A 15,119-nucleotide genomic window follows, 5' to 3' on the forward strand; every position below is an offset into this window, starting at 1 on the left:
CGTGCCTCTATTTTATTTAATCTTTTTTCCTTCTATGTGATTTCTCCTCTTTTTTTTTTTTTCAACAAAGACACGCGCTATCCAACTATGATTACACGTGTGTAAACAAAATGAAAAATATCCCCACGGTTTGCGTAACTGCATTCGGGACATTAATTCCTTGGATGTAGACACGAGTGTTGTACGAACCTTATTCACGGACAGATACATGTAGAAATATCGGGTATCTTGTTCGGGATTTCCAATGTTCGTCGCTAATTGTTTGTATACCTTGTAAACAATGAAAAAAAAAAACATTGGCAAATTTTCAAACGAAACGATGGTTAAAAATGGAATAGAAAAAGGAGTTTAAAAAAAACAAAAAAAAAACAAACAAATAGAAACCAACAACGGCAAAGTGACTCGCGTGAGCGATAGCAATTAGTGTACCTGCAAGTTACATCCAAAAGTTTATAACGTAGAAATTTTAGTCGCGGATGTTGAAAGTTCGGTAATTGCATTCTACAACTGCACCTCTCGGGTTGTTATCGTCGTTGTCGTTGTCGTCGTCCGCCAAAGTTCGACAGTGATTCTCAACGTTGTTATCCGCGCGAAGGATTTCAACTCGACTGTCTGTTAGGATGAGAAGAGAATAAATGTAGGAGTAGCGAATGTCGCACCGTGTAGATTGTCGTCGGTAGATTGAAAATATTTACGCGAATTAAAATCTCGTGAAAGGATTCGTTCCGTGCGTTTGTTATAGTTCGGCGCGATTTTCTCTCCCGCTGCTTCGAGTCTCCGATTAGTTTATCAATGCGCTTCATTCGTAAAAAGATTCGCGACGATAAGACAGGTCTGTAAAAAAATTATTTTTTTATTTTTATTTATTTTTTTTTCAGCTGCACGGGACGTTTTTGGTAAATGTTATCCACAAATGACTTCTATTTCCCTCCAACGCGTACAGTATTCTTGCAAAATACGAGGTGTTTCGATACAAAAAGCATAACAATAATGAAAAAACAAATCACCGTTTTATTACACTCGAGTAAATAATATTACTTATAAAATTGTGTATTTAAAATTCCGTGTTCATTCTGTTCGGCTGTGAAAACTTTTGACGTGACTCTGGACAATGAGTTGGTCACTCGTCGAGAGCTTTCCTTCCTCGGACCCTTGTAATAAATAACGCCAGTGCAGCTCTACGTGCGATCTTGTTTAAAGATCGTTATCTTCTTCCCTCCGTACAATCGACCGCGGGATGTTTCGCGCTAATTGACGTATGTAGGTAGGTGAGTAGGTAGGCAGGTACTAAAAGAACTTTGTGGAATGTAGAAGATACAGTGGCGCCTGAAACTAAGAACACGCCGCGAACTCGATGACTTTTTAACAACAATTCACCACAGATGTCAGAGTATAATGACGTTCGTAAAGCGTTAATGTTGTTATTTCACGCCATAAACTCTGATCATAAAACGTATAACTACTATGGCCTAATTAATTTCACCGACGGTTAAACTTGCGGAATATCGTCGCGGATTACCCTTTTATTTCAATCAGCGTTTAGAATGACTAACGAGAAAGCTGCGTAAATTTTTACCTCCTGCTGTTCGGGTAAATGATTATTTATTTCAACGGTTACGAGTTTCAGGATTACGTAAACGTGATCAATGTTGAATTTTAACTGGTCCGATACGAAAATTCAATATTTTCAACGTATCAAGATTCATTTTTCACTTCATTTCTTCTCTCGCTTCTCCAAGTCAAACGATTACACGATGTTAACTCATCGCTCGTTCTACATATTTAATTCTGACGTAAATCTTTTTAAATTTTCTTCAACAGATGAAGATCTCTCGGCAGGTAAAACTTTGTTCGGTGAAGAAGCTAATGTAAACAAAGTGTGTACAAACAGAGTGTGTAAATAGTTGTACTCGTATAGAACACTATACGGGAGTACCAGGAACATACAACGGTCCGCAATAACTTGAACGAGCTTGAATTGTCCCTGCACGGTTAGAAAGAAGCGGTTTACCCAACATTCACAACACACTACGAAAAGCAGAAGAAAAGAATCCCAAGTAGAGATAGCCAGAGATTGTGCAACGCGGTGCAGAGCAGCGGCGGAAGAAAACGTTATAAAAACTAAGACGAAAGAATTAAGAGAACGCGATAAAATATCTTGTACAAGAGTTTTGGACAAAGAGAAAGAGAGACGTTGTTCGTTTTTGGTACAATACGAGTTAGGCAAACTCTGCGCGAGTAAAAAACAAAAAATATATAATAAAATAAAATACCAGAGGAAGACCTTAACAAAGGGGATTCAAAAGGAACCGAGATTTTACCCTGAAGTCACGACGACGACGACGTTGGTTGAGAAACCAACCGAACATGTGTAGACGGACATTTGCAGTGACGAATTTTGAGGTACGTATAATCGATTGATCAAGCGTCTTTCATCCCACTAATTTCCGTGCGAGCAGTTTGTTACCGCACGTATTCTTGTTTGTTAGGTAAATCTGCCGACAGAGTTAAGAGCGTCCCTGCAGGGCATAGAAAATCGGGGCCTTATATTACCGTTGGTCCCAACACCGTCAGTCCAGCTCGCTTTTAACAAGAGGATCACGAGTGTCCGTGCGTATGGACATACATATACATACATAGATCCATGCGTGCGTCAAAGTAACCACGCACACGGTTGGTTATGTTTACGGCGCGATGGATGAAGAACGGCTTGAGGCTGAGAGAAGAGAAATCGGTCGACGATGAAACGTCTCTACTTTCCTAGGCCAGGCTGCTGTTGCTGCTGGTGCAGTTGCCCTCGGGTGACGGAGTCTTTTAAAAATCATTCCCGGTTTTTTACTTTCACGAATCTAGATAGACGTCACTGTCCGAAAATGTCCATATAATTTTTTATCTTTCTTTTTTTTTTTAAATGTTCTTTTCCCACGACTTTCGACAGTCTTCGAACATATCGCAGGCAATCATCGCCAAAAGCCGAAATGCTGTGAATTCTTCGTCTACCTATCCGACGGCTACGACTAATATGTAATTACATAATTAAATCAACGATCTCGTCGAGGTGCGCGAACGAAAGGTTCGAGTGATCGCATCTTGAGGCTTTGAAACCCTCGTAATGATAATAGTAAAGTAAACAGCCGTCGACAGCTTGTCTCAGTCAAGAGGACTCGACTCAACGCTGACAGTCAGTCAAGTTTATCCTTAGCCTAACCCGGGAATCGTGAAAAAAAAAATAAAATAAATAAATAAATTAATACAGCGGTTTTACTGTGAGAGTAAAAAGAGAGAGGACGATGGTCGAGAGGAATCTCTCTATCCAGCTTCTATCACCTCGACGAGGAGTGCAGTGATAAAGCTGCGTTACACCCTCAAAGTGCTTCCAACCGCTAACGGCAAGCAGCGTATATGCATGCATATACGTATATACGTATGTACGTATGTACCAAGTTGCACTTAATGCACTTGGTCGTGTCACGGCGTAATGCAATGGACGCATGAAAGACGTCACGTGACGTCTGCGGCATTCTCGTCGTCCTTGCAGTCATCTCTCTCCCGACGCTCGACGACGTGCCGATCTCTTGGAAATCGTGTCTTTTTCCACTCGGTGGTAACATTACTTAACTCTTTTATTATAATTTAGATAATCGCGCGGTGCAGCTGCAGTAATTAACGTTTGTTCGAAGTTCAACGGATACGTAGCTGCAAATAACTAAAAGTCGCTCGAAATTTATGGGCATCGTGTTTCGCATTGATGAAAAAAATAAAAAAACAATAAAAATAAAAAAAAAAAACACATCCTCACCGGTTCCAGTCACGATTCCCTGACCTCTTTTTCAGCAATGCGTATCGCATACAAGCTTGCCGATATATTTTTTACCATCGCGTGGTACTCGGGATTCGTAATATCTTCAAGTCTCTCTAAGAATTCGCAACGTGTAAATGTGTACGGGGGTGAAATTTTTCAGGCTAAAATAGATCAGCGAACGAAGCACCGCGTCGATTCGCGATCGGATGGCACGGAGTCGAGTTTATAGCTACCGATAACGAGGCTGAAATTAGCAATCAAAAGTTCTAATCTTCGTTCAAATAAGGCAGTGAAGTCCGAAAATAAAAATTCGGTGTAATAACTCGAACCCCCTCCACCAAATACATCAACTCTAGCTGCTAGCTTCAGCTTCAGCTTCACGTACCGATATATATATATGTACAAGAAGCCTAGACACAAAGTTTCGGTCACTGCACTCTAGGCGCGGGTTCATTGTTCAGGTTGTACAGACAATCTAGGTGAGTGGATACCGACACCGAGGGCCGTAGAGTGAAACTTTGAAGTTTCCTCGAGGGAAAAAGATTACGTATCCTCGATAGCGAGGAAGTCTCCTTCTTCCTTCCGCGTCAAGAAGCATTAGGTCAAAGTGGTCAATTTTTCATCCCCCGAAAGAGGGGAACAGAAGAGGCGGCGGCGTGGCAAAGAAGAAAGAACGGATATAACCCGACTTAAGTCGGTTAACATCGATTGATTGATCATGGAAGAGGACAAATTTCTCTCTCGGCGATTGTACCCTGGCTATGATCCTAGCGGTTTTGTACATGGACGAAACGAGTCGCGGGTCAACAGTTAAAGGATAAGCCGTTGAAAGTGAAGCCCTTGAGTGACGAAGAGGGGCAAACTTGTCTTCTTTTATCGTGGATGACGTTTATATTCAACACCGTAAACCGTAGTTAGGTATACACTATATATATATATGTGTGTGTGTGTTACAGGATCTTCCGGATTATCAAAGTTCTCCGTGACTCTACGCGGTTCGTAAGCATACGTAACAATATAAACAAAATTTATCGTCACGTGGGTCATCGTTCTTTCAAGATTATTTATATTCTACGGACCGTACGAACAAGACGAAATAAAAAGCGTCGCATTTCTTAAATATAATATGCAGCCGATACTTCAAACACTACGCGAAAACCCCACTCATGTATAACGAGGTTGAAGATAGTAATGTTAATCCTAACGAAACATTGGCGAAAAAAAAGAACTATTTTCTTAATTTTGCAATGATTTTGCAGAAACTAAAATTTCTAATTATGAGTGTTTTTTTTTCTTTCTTTTTTAATTTTATTACGGTTTACTGGACTTCAGATAATTCCAAAATCGCTAAAGAACGGTTTTTCCTTAACGTTATAAATTGTTATGATATCGTTAGAAACTTCGATATGATTGGATATATACCTACATACAACATCCGGTTAACCGCGTGATAGATTTTCGACAACACCGTTCATTCCGGTTGAAATAATATCGTATCCTGATTGCGGTGAAAAATCGCTGAGTCGCGTGTAAGAGGATTTTAAAAATCTTAAAATTCATGTTTTACTGCTACCGTATCTTTGGTAAATACGCATACGTCGAAATGACGAAAAATAATATCGTCGTCGTCTTCTCCTCTCTCACGCGCAAACGGACATAATCCCGATGATCGAAGATTAAGCGATACACCCACAGTCAGCTGTTTCCAAAAAAATGTCAATATCACATAATGTACGTTACAAGCTTTCTTGGCGTGGTTTTACGTATCTCGCAACTGTCGACGTTCACCTGCAATACAGTTTGGTTTTCACGGTCTGCTTGCTTGTCTTCGAGGACTTAAAACCGCTCCATCAATCTCAAGTAGTTACACGCCGAAGCGTACCGACACTCGTCTTCGATACTCCGATACTCGAAAGTCGACTTCGCTTCAAGTATAAACTCGAGGGAAATTCCGATGATTTTAATACCAGGTAACCCTTGAGACCAAAGTAAACCGAACGCTGTTACGCGTCACGCAAAGCGTATCACCGTTGCGACGCGACAAATAAGTAACAACGACCGAATACTATCGATCATTGATTTACGCTGTTTTGTTGGGAACAAATATCACATTCTTAATTACCAATCATTCGATTCGCGCGTCGTAAAACAATAAAGACGTCCTTGTGATACCTCGTTCACCGCCAATTAGCTAATGACAATCGAGCTGAATCCGTGGCGTTCATTTGCCTCGATCAAGTCTCGATCAGGGCACTGTAAAAAAATATCAGTGCGTCGTCCTACGTCGTTCCCAAGTTTAAACCCACTTCTTTTGAACCACGGCCGATTATAACAGAGATCACGGAAGCTGTAATTTGTTTTGCGAAGAGTCATCTAAACACTGAACCAGTGTCAAATCCTCCGTACCTTAAGTTCACCAACTTCTGCGTTAATTGAATGGTAAATAAGTTGCGTGAAGGAGAAATGCCGCGGGATAATTAAGCCGGAATATAACGGCTAGGCTGCGGTCAAAGCTGACATTGGTATCTATTAGGTATGCGTCTGTCTCCGTTTCCCTGCCTTGTTGTGACAAGAGAAGCAACACAGTGTGCAGTATACGCGTAACAACATTTAGCTAATCTCGTCTCGCATCGCCTCAAATATTGCAGACGTATACTTGGTCGAATCGGCACATTTGTCGAACGATTTCATACGCGAATTCGCAACGTAGTTCGGACATGTAGGACAATAACTGTTGCAAATAGAAAGAAAGTATAAACTATAAAAGCAGGTAGCATGAAAATGGCCGCTTTTCAACATTTGCCAACTCCGCAAGCTTCTATTTCTGCATACGTACAAAAATATCTCGCTTCGTTAGTTCTGTTTGATTATAAAATATCATATCGATGGATGTTTTTATAGGTTATAATTTATACAAGGACCTTTAAAACTGTGCAAAAATGCCTTTCGAATCAGAAATATCTCAAGAGTCGGTAAGATCAGAAGAAGCGGATTGGCAGGGCGTTCAAAGATGTACATTCAAGAGGGCATTCAGTCAGTCAGTCAGTCAGTCAGTCAGTCAGTGAGTGAGTCGCCGGGTCGGAGAAAGAGAGAGAATAAAGGAGATAGAGGGAGGGAGAGGAGGGAGTGCAACGGGGGAAAGGCCTAGTTTATTTTTATTTCTGTCTGGCTGACGGGTACGAAATAGGTCGAGGTGTCTGCGGCGACGCTTGTGCGGCACGCACGCACGCAAGCACGCATGCACGCGTGTGCGTGGGTGCCCCCAAGTGCATCCGTAAATGCATGCGTGCGACTACTGCAGCGGTGGAAAAGTTTGCACCGAGGTTGACTTGGCGAAAGCCTGAGAAAGTATACTAACCGAGTGAAGAAAAAAAATAAGAGAAAAAAAAAAAAAGAAAGAAAGACCGCACCGCGCGGAGGTAATACGATTGCGGCATTAAACACGCGTGTCGATGGGAAATTGGAAGCTGCGCACGAAGTGCAGCGTAAGAGGTTGACTGAAAATGAAGCTGACAAACAACGATGCCGGTTGCGTGAAATTATCCAAAGGAACGCGTCGGCGATCATCGATTTCAAATATTTCATTTACCCGCTCCGAGTGAAGAGAAAAAGAGTAGATTTTACACAAAATGCAGCAGCAAAAACAAAAAATTACCATGTCAACCATATTTCATACTACAAATTTAGCATTGCAGATTTTATTCCACGCACAGTGGTTTTCACCGTTTTTAGAGTAAATCCTTCGTTTTACGAAATATATTTTGGAAAAAAAGGAAACAATAACCTGACGCGTCCCGCTTTTCTTCAAGTTTCGAGTAAAATCTGCCCTCTGATTTTCTGCGTTCAAATATTAAAGACAATTACTTGGCGGTACAGTCGAAAAACATTCTCGTCACTCCCTCTTGATAAAATTTTTTTGAAATTCAATATCTATGCCGAGTTCTTTTCAGTTTGAAAGCTCGTCGTCGATTTAAGTCTACAGCACTTGCTGATTTTAGCTTAATCAAAAGAAATTCCGTACATGCATTAATTTTAATAATAAACTATTGACGTCGTGTCATTCTCTTTTTCATAACGATTCCCTTTTTCTCATTGTCACTTTTCTCCCAATCCCCGCGTTACGTGCAATTTTGATTACGTAACAACGCAAAAATTCGCAATTTAGGGATTTTTATGTTTTTAATTTTACCGGAATCCTCTCAAATTTTTCAAAATCATCGTAATCGTCATCATTACTATATACTACTACTACTACTACTACTACTACTACTACTACTACTACTTTCCTCAGCCGCGGTGGATGAAGTTAGGAAAGAGAGAAATGACAAAAATTTTGTTGGTGAAGTGAAAGCTTTGAAGGAGAAAAAAGGAAAAGAAATTCTCAGCCCGATACGCGTTTTGTATGCGATCTGCGTTTGTCGCTTCGTTGTCGTCGTGTCGGTTCTTCGTCGATTATAAAAAGGTAAGACAACCGACGGCTGCTGCCTGACAAAAAAAAAAAAACAAAACCAAAAAAAAAGCAAGCCTTATCGTGGTAAAGGGTAGATTAACATCGTTCATGTCCGATCAATCTCACCGTTAGCCGCGACGTTACGCGAAGCGTTTCAACGGGGCGCAAACTTAGAAAAAACCATTCAAACGTGTAAAAACGAAGCGGAGAGAAGTAATGAAAGAAAAAACGAAATAAAAAAAAACAGCAACGAAGCAAACTCCGAGTTTGAAAGCAAAAATATCAAACAGTCAAACGCCGCGCTGCGCGATGATATCGAATGGGGGTCAAAGGTCGGGATAAACTGGCGCCTCTTCAGACCGGAAAAAGAACGAAAGATTAAACTCGTACGTGGAGTATGGAAGTAGGAAAATGCTGACGACTTCGGGATAGATACAGTGTGCATATTTCACAACGTATGATTCGCTGTGACACGTCACGAGCTTTAAGTTTATAAATCTAAAAGGTACAAGGTATAATTATATTGTTAAATAAAAAAAAAATAAATAAATAAATAAATAAACGACGACAACAATAATAATAATATAAATAACGATAATAAAGCTAGTCAACTTGTTACCTCTTCGACGTTTTGGAAATCCCGATGTAACGATAATGAATATATTCCAATTAATGAATTTCTTGTATTACACTGATTTATCACTCAAATTGTTCCGAGTTCTATGAAGCTGCCGGTAGCAGGTGTTGTTTCACGGTGTATTAATCAACATTTCGATTCGTCTCTAATTGTAATTTTCCAACCGAGTTCCGAGACAAGGGTCAAAGGTCGAAGGCGACAAATTTCGTGGTAAAACCCGCGGTACATATATATATATATATATCCGTATTTATGTTTACGCTGTGTGTCGTACTATGTAAAATAGCTGTGTATATAAGATATACGCAAAGCGTCATTTACCTTTAAAGCAAATGCACAATACGGTGGACGATAGATGTGGAAAAGATATTAAATAAGATTTTGTATACGAGAAAAGAAAAAATGAGGAGAAAAAAAAAAAAAGTGAAAAATAATACGACGGTACGTGACAGAAACAATTTATAGTCGACGGACTACCTATACACGTGTTATTTTAGTTTTATTTTATTTTATTTTTTCTAATTTTTTATTCGCTCAATGAAACACAGCGTGCAGTCAATCCTTGTCGGAAGAACTTTACTATATTTTTACCGATTTATCCTGTATATCTGATAAACACGCGGGGCATTATTGTACACTTGTCACCGTTATTTACATCGGCAGGAAAAAGAAATGAGGAAAAAGACGGGCATAAAATTTGTAGCGCCGCGCCTCGTCTTATATACCTACATACAACTATATGTTCAATATGCGTACTGCGACAACGAGGCTGAATATCTGAAGAAGGTTAATGAAATTTCAACAATGATAAATGAGAAAGGTGGTCACGTTGGTGAAATTGCATATATATATATAAGATACGACGCTGTAACCTCCGCGCCTATGTTTTTCCCCATTTCTTTTTCTGCTCACACACTTAACGGTCGCAAGCATGTAATAATGCCCTGCATGTATTTTTCATTAGGTAAATTCGGTTAGTTATTAGGTCAAATTTCGAATTTAAATCAAATAATTAACATCTCATGAAATGTTGTAAATATCTGCAAGAGAAAAAAAAAAAAAAAACGAACGACCTGAAAGAAACACAGAAAAAAAAAAACTCAAAACAACGATAATTTAGGACGAACGTAAATTGAAAAACCGAGTTATCGAACGCAACTCCGTAATCTTCATGTTATTCTTTTCTTTAACGTATTTTTGGTATCAATATCTAATTTCAATCGATTACACCTCTCATTTTGCGCAACCGATATATGCCTATGAGACACATTCTCATCGTAGCGTTGACGTATTTTTTACAACTTATACTTGCACTGCCCACAAATACTGTCTTGAGTTTATCGTATCTTTTTTTTCTTTTGTTGTTGTTTGTTTTCTTCTTTTTTTTTTTAACGTCAACTTTTTTCCTCGTACATCGGACTTGTCGTTGTTGTTAAGAAGAAGATCACACACGCTGATAAAATCCGTACCGCGTACAACACAATTTTCGCCAACAGTAAAACGGTCACGTGACCTTCGCAATATCTGTATCTAGGAACATGCTTACGCACACGCGTGCATACGCGTACACAAAATACATTGAAGTCGAGTGTTGGTAACGCGTCGCGAACATATACAAAGCGATTAAAATTCCGTCTGGCATTCATTGAGGGAGTTTCATGTGAATGAAGTCCATTGTCGTGCGTCGTTCTACGCTGCTCGCTCCACTCGCGATCCGAGACTCCGCTTCCCGAAGACGTCATCGTTTCCATAAAGACCTGCACGTATATCGCTATACACACACTACACGTGCACACATATTATACAGTTTCTGTCAACGCGTTACAACAACACATACTATTTCACGTATATGTGTGTGTTGCACAAGCGATGATGTCGACGACCTCTCTCTCTCTCTCCGTCTCTCTCTTTCTCTCTCTCTCTCACTCACACACGCGCGCAACGCGCGGTGCGTATGCGTGACACCTGTACGTAAATACATGGATTTGTGCAGCTCGGTGTGTCGAACCTCGGAGGCATGAAAAAAACTTCACCGCCATATAATCGAGGAAAAATGAAACGCAATTACGGAGGATCATCTCGAAACGCTGCCGCGGTCTGGCGTAGAAATTCATTCCTCACGGATAAACTTCATTCGGTCGACCCCCCCCCCATCACCCCCCATCACCCCTAATTTCAACCTCCGTAATGTTGTTGGTTGATTATTAACATTCAATTTCAATTATCTGTCAATGCGATAAATTTGTTAGATACTCCGTGAAGTAGCTGAGGAAATGGGCAAAAAAAAAATACCTGTACCATATTATAAGAGAACACCTGGTAGTATAATAGTTTATCATATTCTCGTATTCATTTATTACGCATCTTTGTAAACCGATTGTTGTTGAGATTGTTTTGAAAATAAAATTTATTCCGTTCGATCAAAGGTTTTCCTTACAGCCCTGATAATAAATTTACTTCGATTAGCTTCAATGATGATAACAATGATTTTTAGTTCGATTTCATTAAACATTTCGCTGTTTAATAAACTAGACAGTTATACTACACTTTATACTAAAGACTATTCAAATAATTCGAAGATATTTGTTCGACGAAGCGCGTGAACGTTACTCTATTTGTTTTTCGTCAGGTTTCTTTCCTTCGCGCTTTCTTTATATACCGATCAATCAAATATTTGCTATAGAATTACAACTAATATTTATCGAATTCGAAAGAATGTTTAAATATGTAGATTCAAAACCAACTGATCATTTGAACAATTCTTAGTAGCGATTTAATGGTAGGGGAGAAGAAAAAAAAAAAAACCAACCAATCCAATGTCATTAAATTCGGGAAATTATATAAGAATGCATTGAATCGACTATATTCGTTAATAAACCCAATCTGCATGTGTATGCAAACATTGCTTTGATGAATTTACTACGAATGGAATAATTAATTGTTCGCATGAATATTAAACAAGGTGTAATACATTTTCCCGTTACATTGTAACTTTTGCAAAGTACTCACTCACCGCGATTTTTGATTATAATCAAAGGCAGCGAGTGGCGAGTTAAAAAACAATGACACGCTGCTCAATAATTCTACGAAACGAGTTGCTGTTTTTCTTTCTTTATTTTTTTTCGTCGCCAGGAAATATTTGTACTCGCTAAAGTCGTGAACAATATCTTTAGCGGTCAAGAATGGCATGTGAAACTTGTATAAAGTATAATAATCGCATCGCGGATCACGATGTTTCTTTATCGATGATAGAAATTTTTGCGGTTCCGACTTTTACGATGTAATAAAATATAAAACAAGGTAGTTGAACATACGTCAATACGACGGACCAAACAAAGATCGCCGATATGAGAATAAGGAGGATATTCGCCATTTCCGTTTTCACATTCCCGAAATGTGCGGTATAACAATTTCACCAAAAGTTAATGCATATATTACAAAACGGAAACGGATTAGACCTTAATTTCATTTCATTTTCAAGAAGTGTAATATCCTAATCATGCTAATACAAACAATTTATTGTGATCTTTTAACCCACATACACCGATGTTGCAAATATTGTTAAATTGGCGTAATTCTAAGGGAACGTAACGAGAGAAAAAATAAATTTAAAAAAAAAAAAAGTGCATCCTCTGGGGATCAATTTGAAGAAATTGTTGGATCCTTTATATAAAATAAGTAGGTAAACGCGCAAGTAATTTTACGACCGTAAAAATTGTCCTGCAAGAGGGATGATGGAGGATGGTTGAAAAAGTTTAAAAGGGAAAGGGCACGTGGGCACGGACGTTTAATGGCTTGATGAAAAAAAAAGAAACCAGATTAGTCAACTTGCCTTTGATAAGTTCTCCTTCTTTGATAACCGCCCGCAAGATTCGCTTGCAGGTCACCCCGACGATAATAAACCGGCCAAGAAATTTCACTCTCACTCTTCAACCCCGCATAATGTCCCCTTATTATTATTATTATTATTATTATTATTATTATTGTTATTGTTGTTGTTGTTGTTGGCATTGTTATTATATACGTACATATATATCTTCTCACGTTCAACAATGTAATGTAATGCGAAGAAAGTTCTTTGACGAACTGCGCGTTCGACGTTTGGCTATAAATTTAGTGAATATTACACAATGCGGAATAATGGCATAGAAGCAAGAGATAAAAAAAAAGAAAAAAAAAATCCATTTTGTTTTTTTTTTTTTAAATTGATCGAACAACATTCAGCTATAGAAATCAATTGCAGATCGCCATATCGATAAGAGTGATAAGATAAACGCGGACAACACACGATTTCGATGATCTGCAGCAGCAATTATTCAAGAAGATATGAAATTACTTCATGTCATTACGTATAAAACATACATAAATAAGCAGTGTCTTATAATAAACCGAGTAAATATATTGACGACAATGTCAGGCGAAGAAGTGTGAACGACGCACGCTGTGCAATTCCAAAGTTTACTTACAGGGTGCAACAGCCAATATTACTCTGGACGTATAAACACGAATAAACAATACGGGTGTGTATGAACATTTGTTTGTTTGCGCGTGCGTGCGTGAAAATTGCAGACTGCTGATAGAAGCTCGGTGTATTTGTATAATAACAGCGCAAGCTTCAGACTAAACTGACAATGTGAGCCATCGGCAAACGTCGCAGCTTCTTTTTCTTTTTTTTTTTTATAGTGTTTCATACGCATTAAAGCTGCAGGCTTTCGACTATTACATCGGTATAGCGGAGTAACTGACCTACATGTTTATTCGTTTAGATAACTGCATACCGTAATCGTAATATCCGTATGTCCGTGGTCGTCGTTAGCAGTTGTTGGAGATAGGATAGAAAAATTGCTTGCTTGGCATAAAATATAGCGCAGCCGCCGCCGTCTGGACCGCAACGCCATAATAAACAAGTATGTTACGGTTGAAACTTGTAGCGCACGATGAGATATCGCGTGAGCGTATCCCAAAGACTGCGTTACGATACAACAAAGATCGTGTAGGTATGTTCGACGAAAAGCAATTGGCACCAAGGGACGATTATTAAATTTGTCAATCTCTCCGATCGCAAACGAGACGATAAACACCAGCGTGGCAATTGAATCCGTTCTATCATCGCTGTTTGAGTTTTCGCCTCGCGGACCTTAGATAAGAGAGAAATGATTGATACCGTTGTAAAAATTGTACGTAAAACGATAAGGCAGACATCCGACGTACCGACGCGTTGTTGATTGTAAAGTAAAATACGAACAATAAATCATTATCGATCCTCAGCTTGGACTCGAACGACGAAATCTGATTTGTTCGATCAACGTTCGATTAATGAATAAATTTCCTCACCTTGGACAATTTCTCGCCTTCGTGATGGGGAAGAAGCGTCCTGAGGGATTGAAAGCCGGCGTTGATACTCTGCATTCGTCGTCGCTCGTTGCTGTTGGCGATTTCACGCCTCATTCTCTTCTCTTGCTCCATGTGGCTTCTTGGCGTAGTCCGACCCGCGACGCCGTTTCCGTTGTGACCGTTTAGATTGTTTACAACCTGTCCGTCGTTAGATTCCTGAAGTTCGTGATGATCCCCGACAATCACGTTCGTCGCTACCGAACCCTCGTCCGCCCCCTCGCTGCTGCTGAAAACGAATGACGGCGCAATTTTTAAGAAAACAATTTACAAAATACGGTGTCCATCGACGATGGAAAAATTCCTAAATGAAATTCTCAAACACGATAATGATACGATGAATGAAACGTCGAATTGTTATGAAAAAAATAACAGATTGTGAAATCTTTCTTAAACACTCCAGGTCGTAAAAATCCAATCTTGCGTTTCCTGATTCAGAAGGCAGAAGCCAAAAAAAGACATTTTCTTTGACGAAGCGATTCGCTTATCGCAACGTTTCGTCCAAAATCTCACAGCGATTATACACATATATATATGTATATATATATATATATGTGTGTGTGTATAGTACAAGTCACTGCACGAATGATAATATTACGTACAGGAATGGATACTTCGAATTCTTCGAACCGATTTGGGTAGCGTTTAATTCATTACGAATGCACGCAGGCAAACGGTCAGCTTTAATATCTTAATTGCATTTTTTCCTCGCGTCACTATATCCAGCTATTATAATTATTACCGTACCACATATTTCCCAAAAATACGAATTACGTGCATGTATTCATCGGTCACTCAATGTCGACGTGTTTTCAGAAAAAAAACCTTGATTAGTCAGG

General features: G+C 39.3%; 1 protein-coding gene across 3 annotated transcripts in view; it reads right to left on the reverse strand.

The window, feature by feature from the left end:
* Positions 1–15,119, reverse strand: part of crp (cropped) — a 165,072-nt gene that overhangs the window by 118,801 nt on the left and 31,152 nt on the right. For all 3 annotated transcript variants that reach the window (XM_069134539.1, XM_046616810.2, XM_046616808.2), the window contains exon 2: positions 14,224–14,509. In XM_069134539.1, the coding sequence (XP_068990640.1) occupies positions 14,224–14,509 (286 nt within the window). The remainder of the gene's footprint in view (positions 1–14,223; positions 14,510–15,119) is intronic.

This window comes from Neodiprion pinetum, chromosome 3 (genome assembly GCF_021155775.2).
Source record: "Neodiprion pinetum isolate iyNeoPine1 chromosome 3, iyNeoPine1.2, whole genome shotgun sequence".
Taxonomy (NCBI): Eukaryota; Metazoa; Arthropoda; class Insecta; order Hymenoptera; family Diprionidae; genus Neodiprion; species Neodiprion pinetum.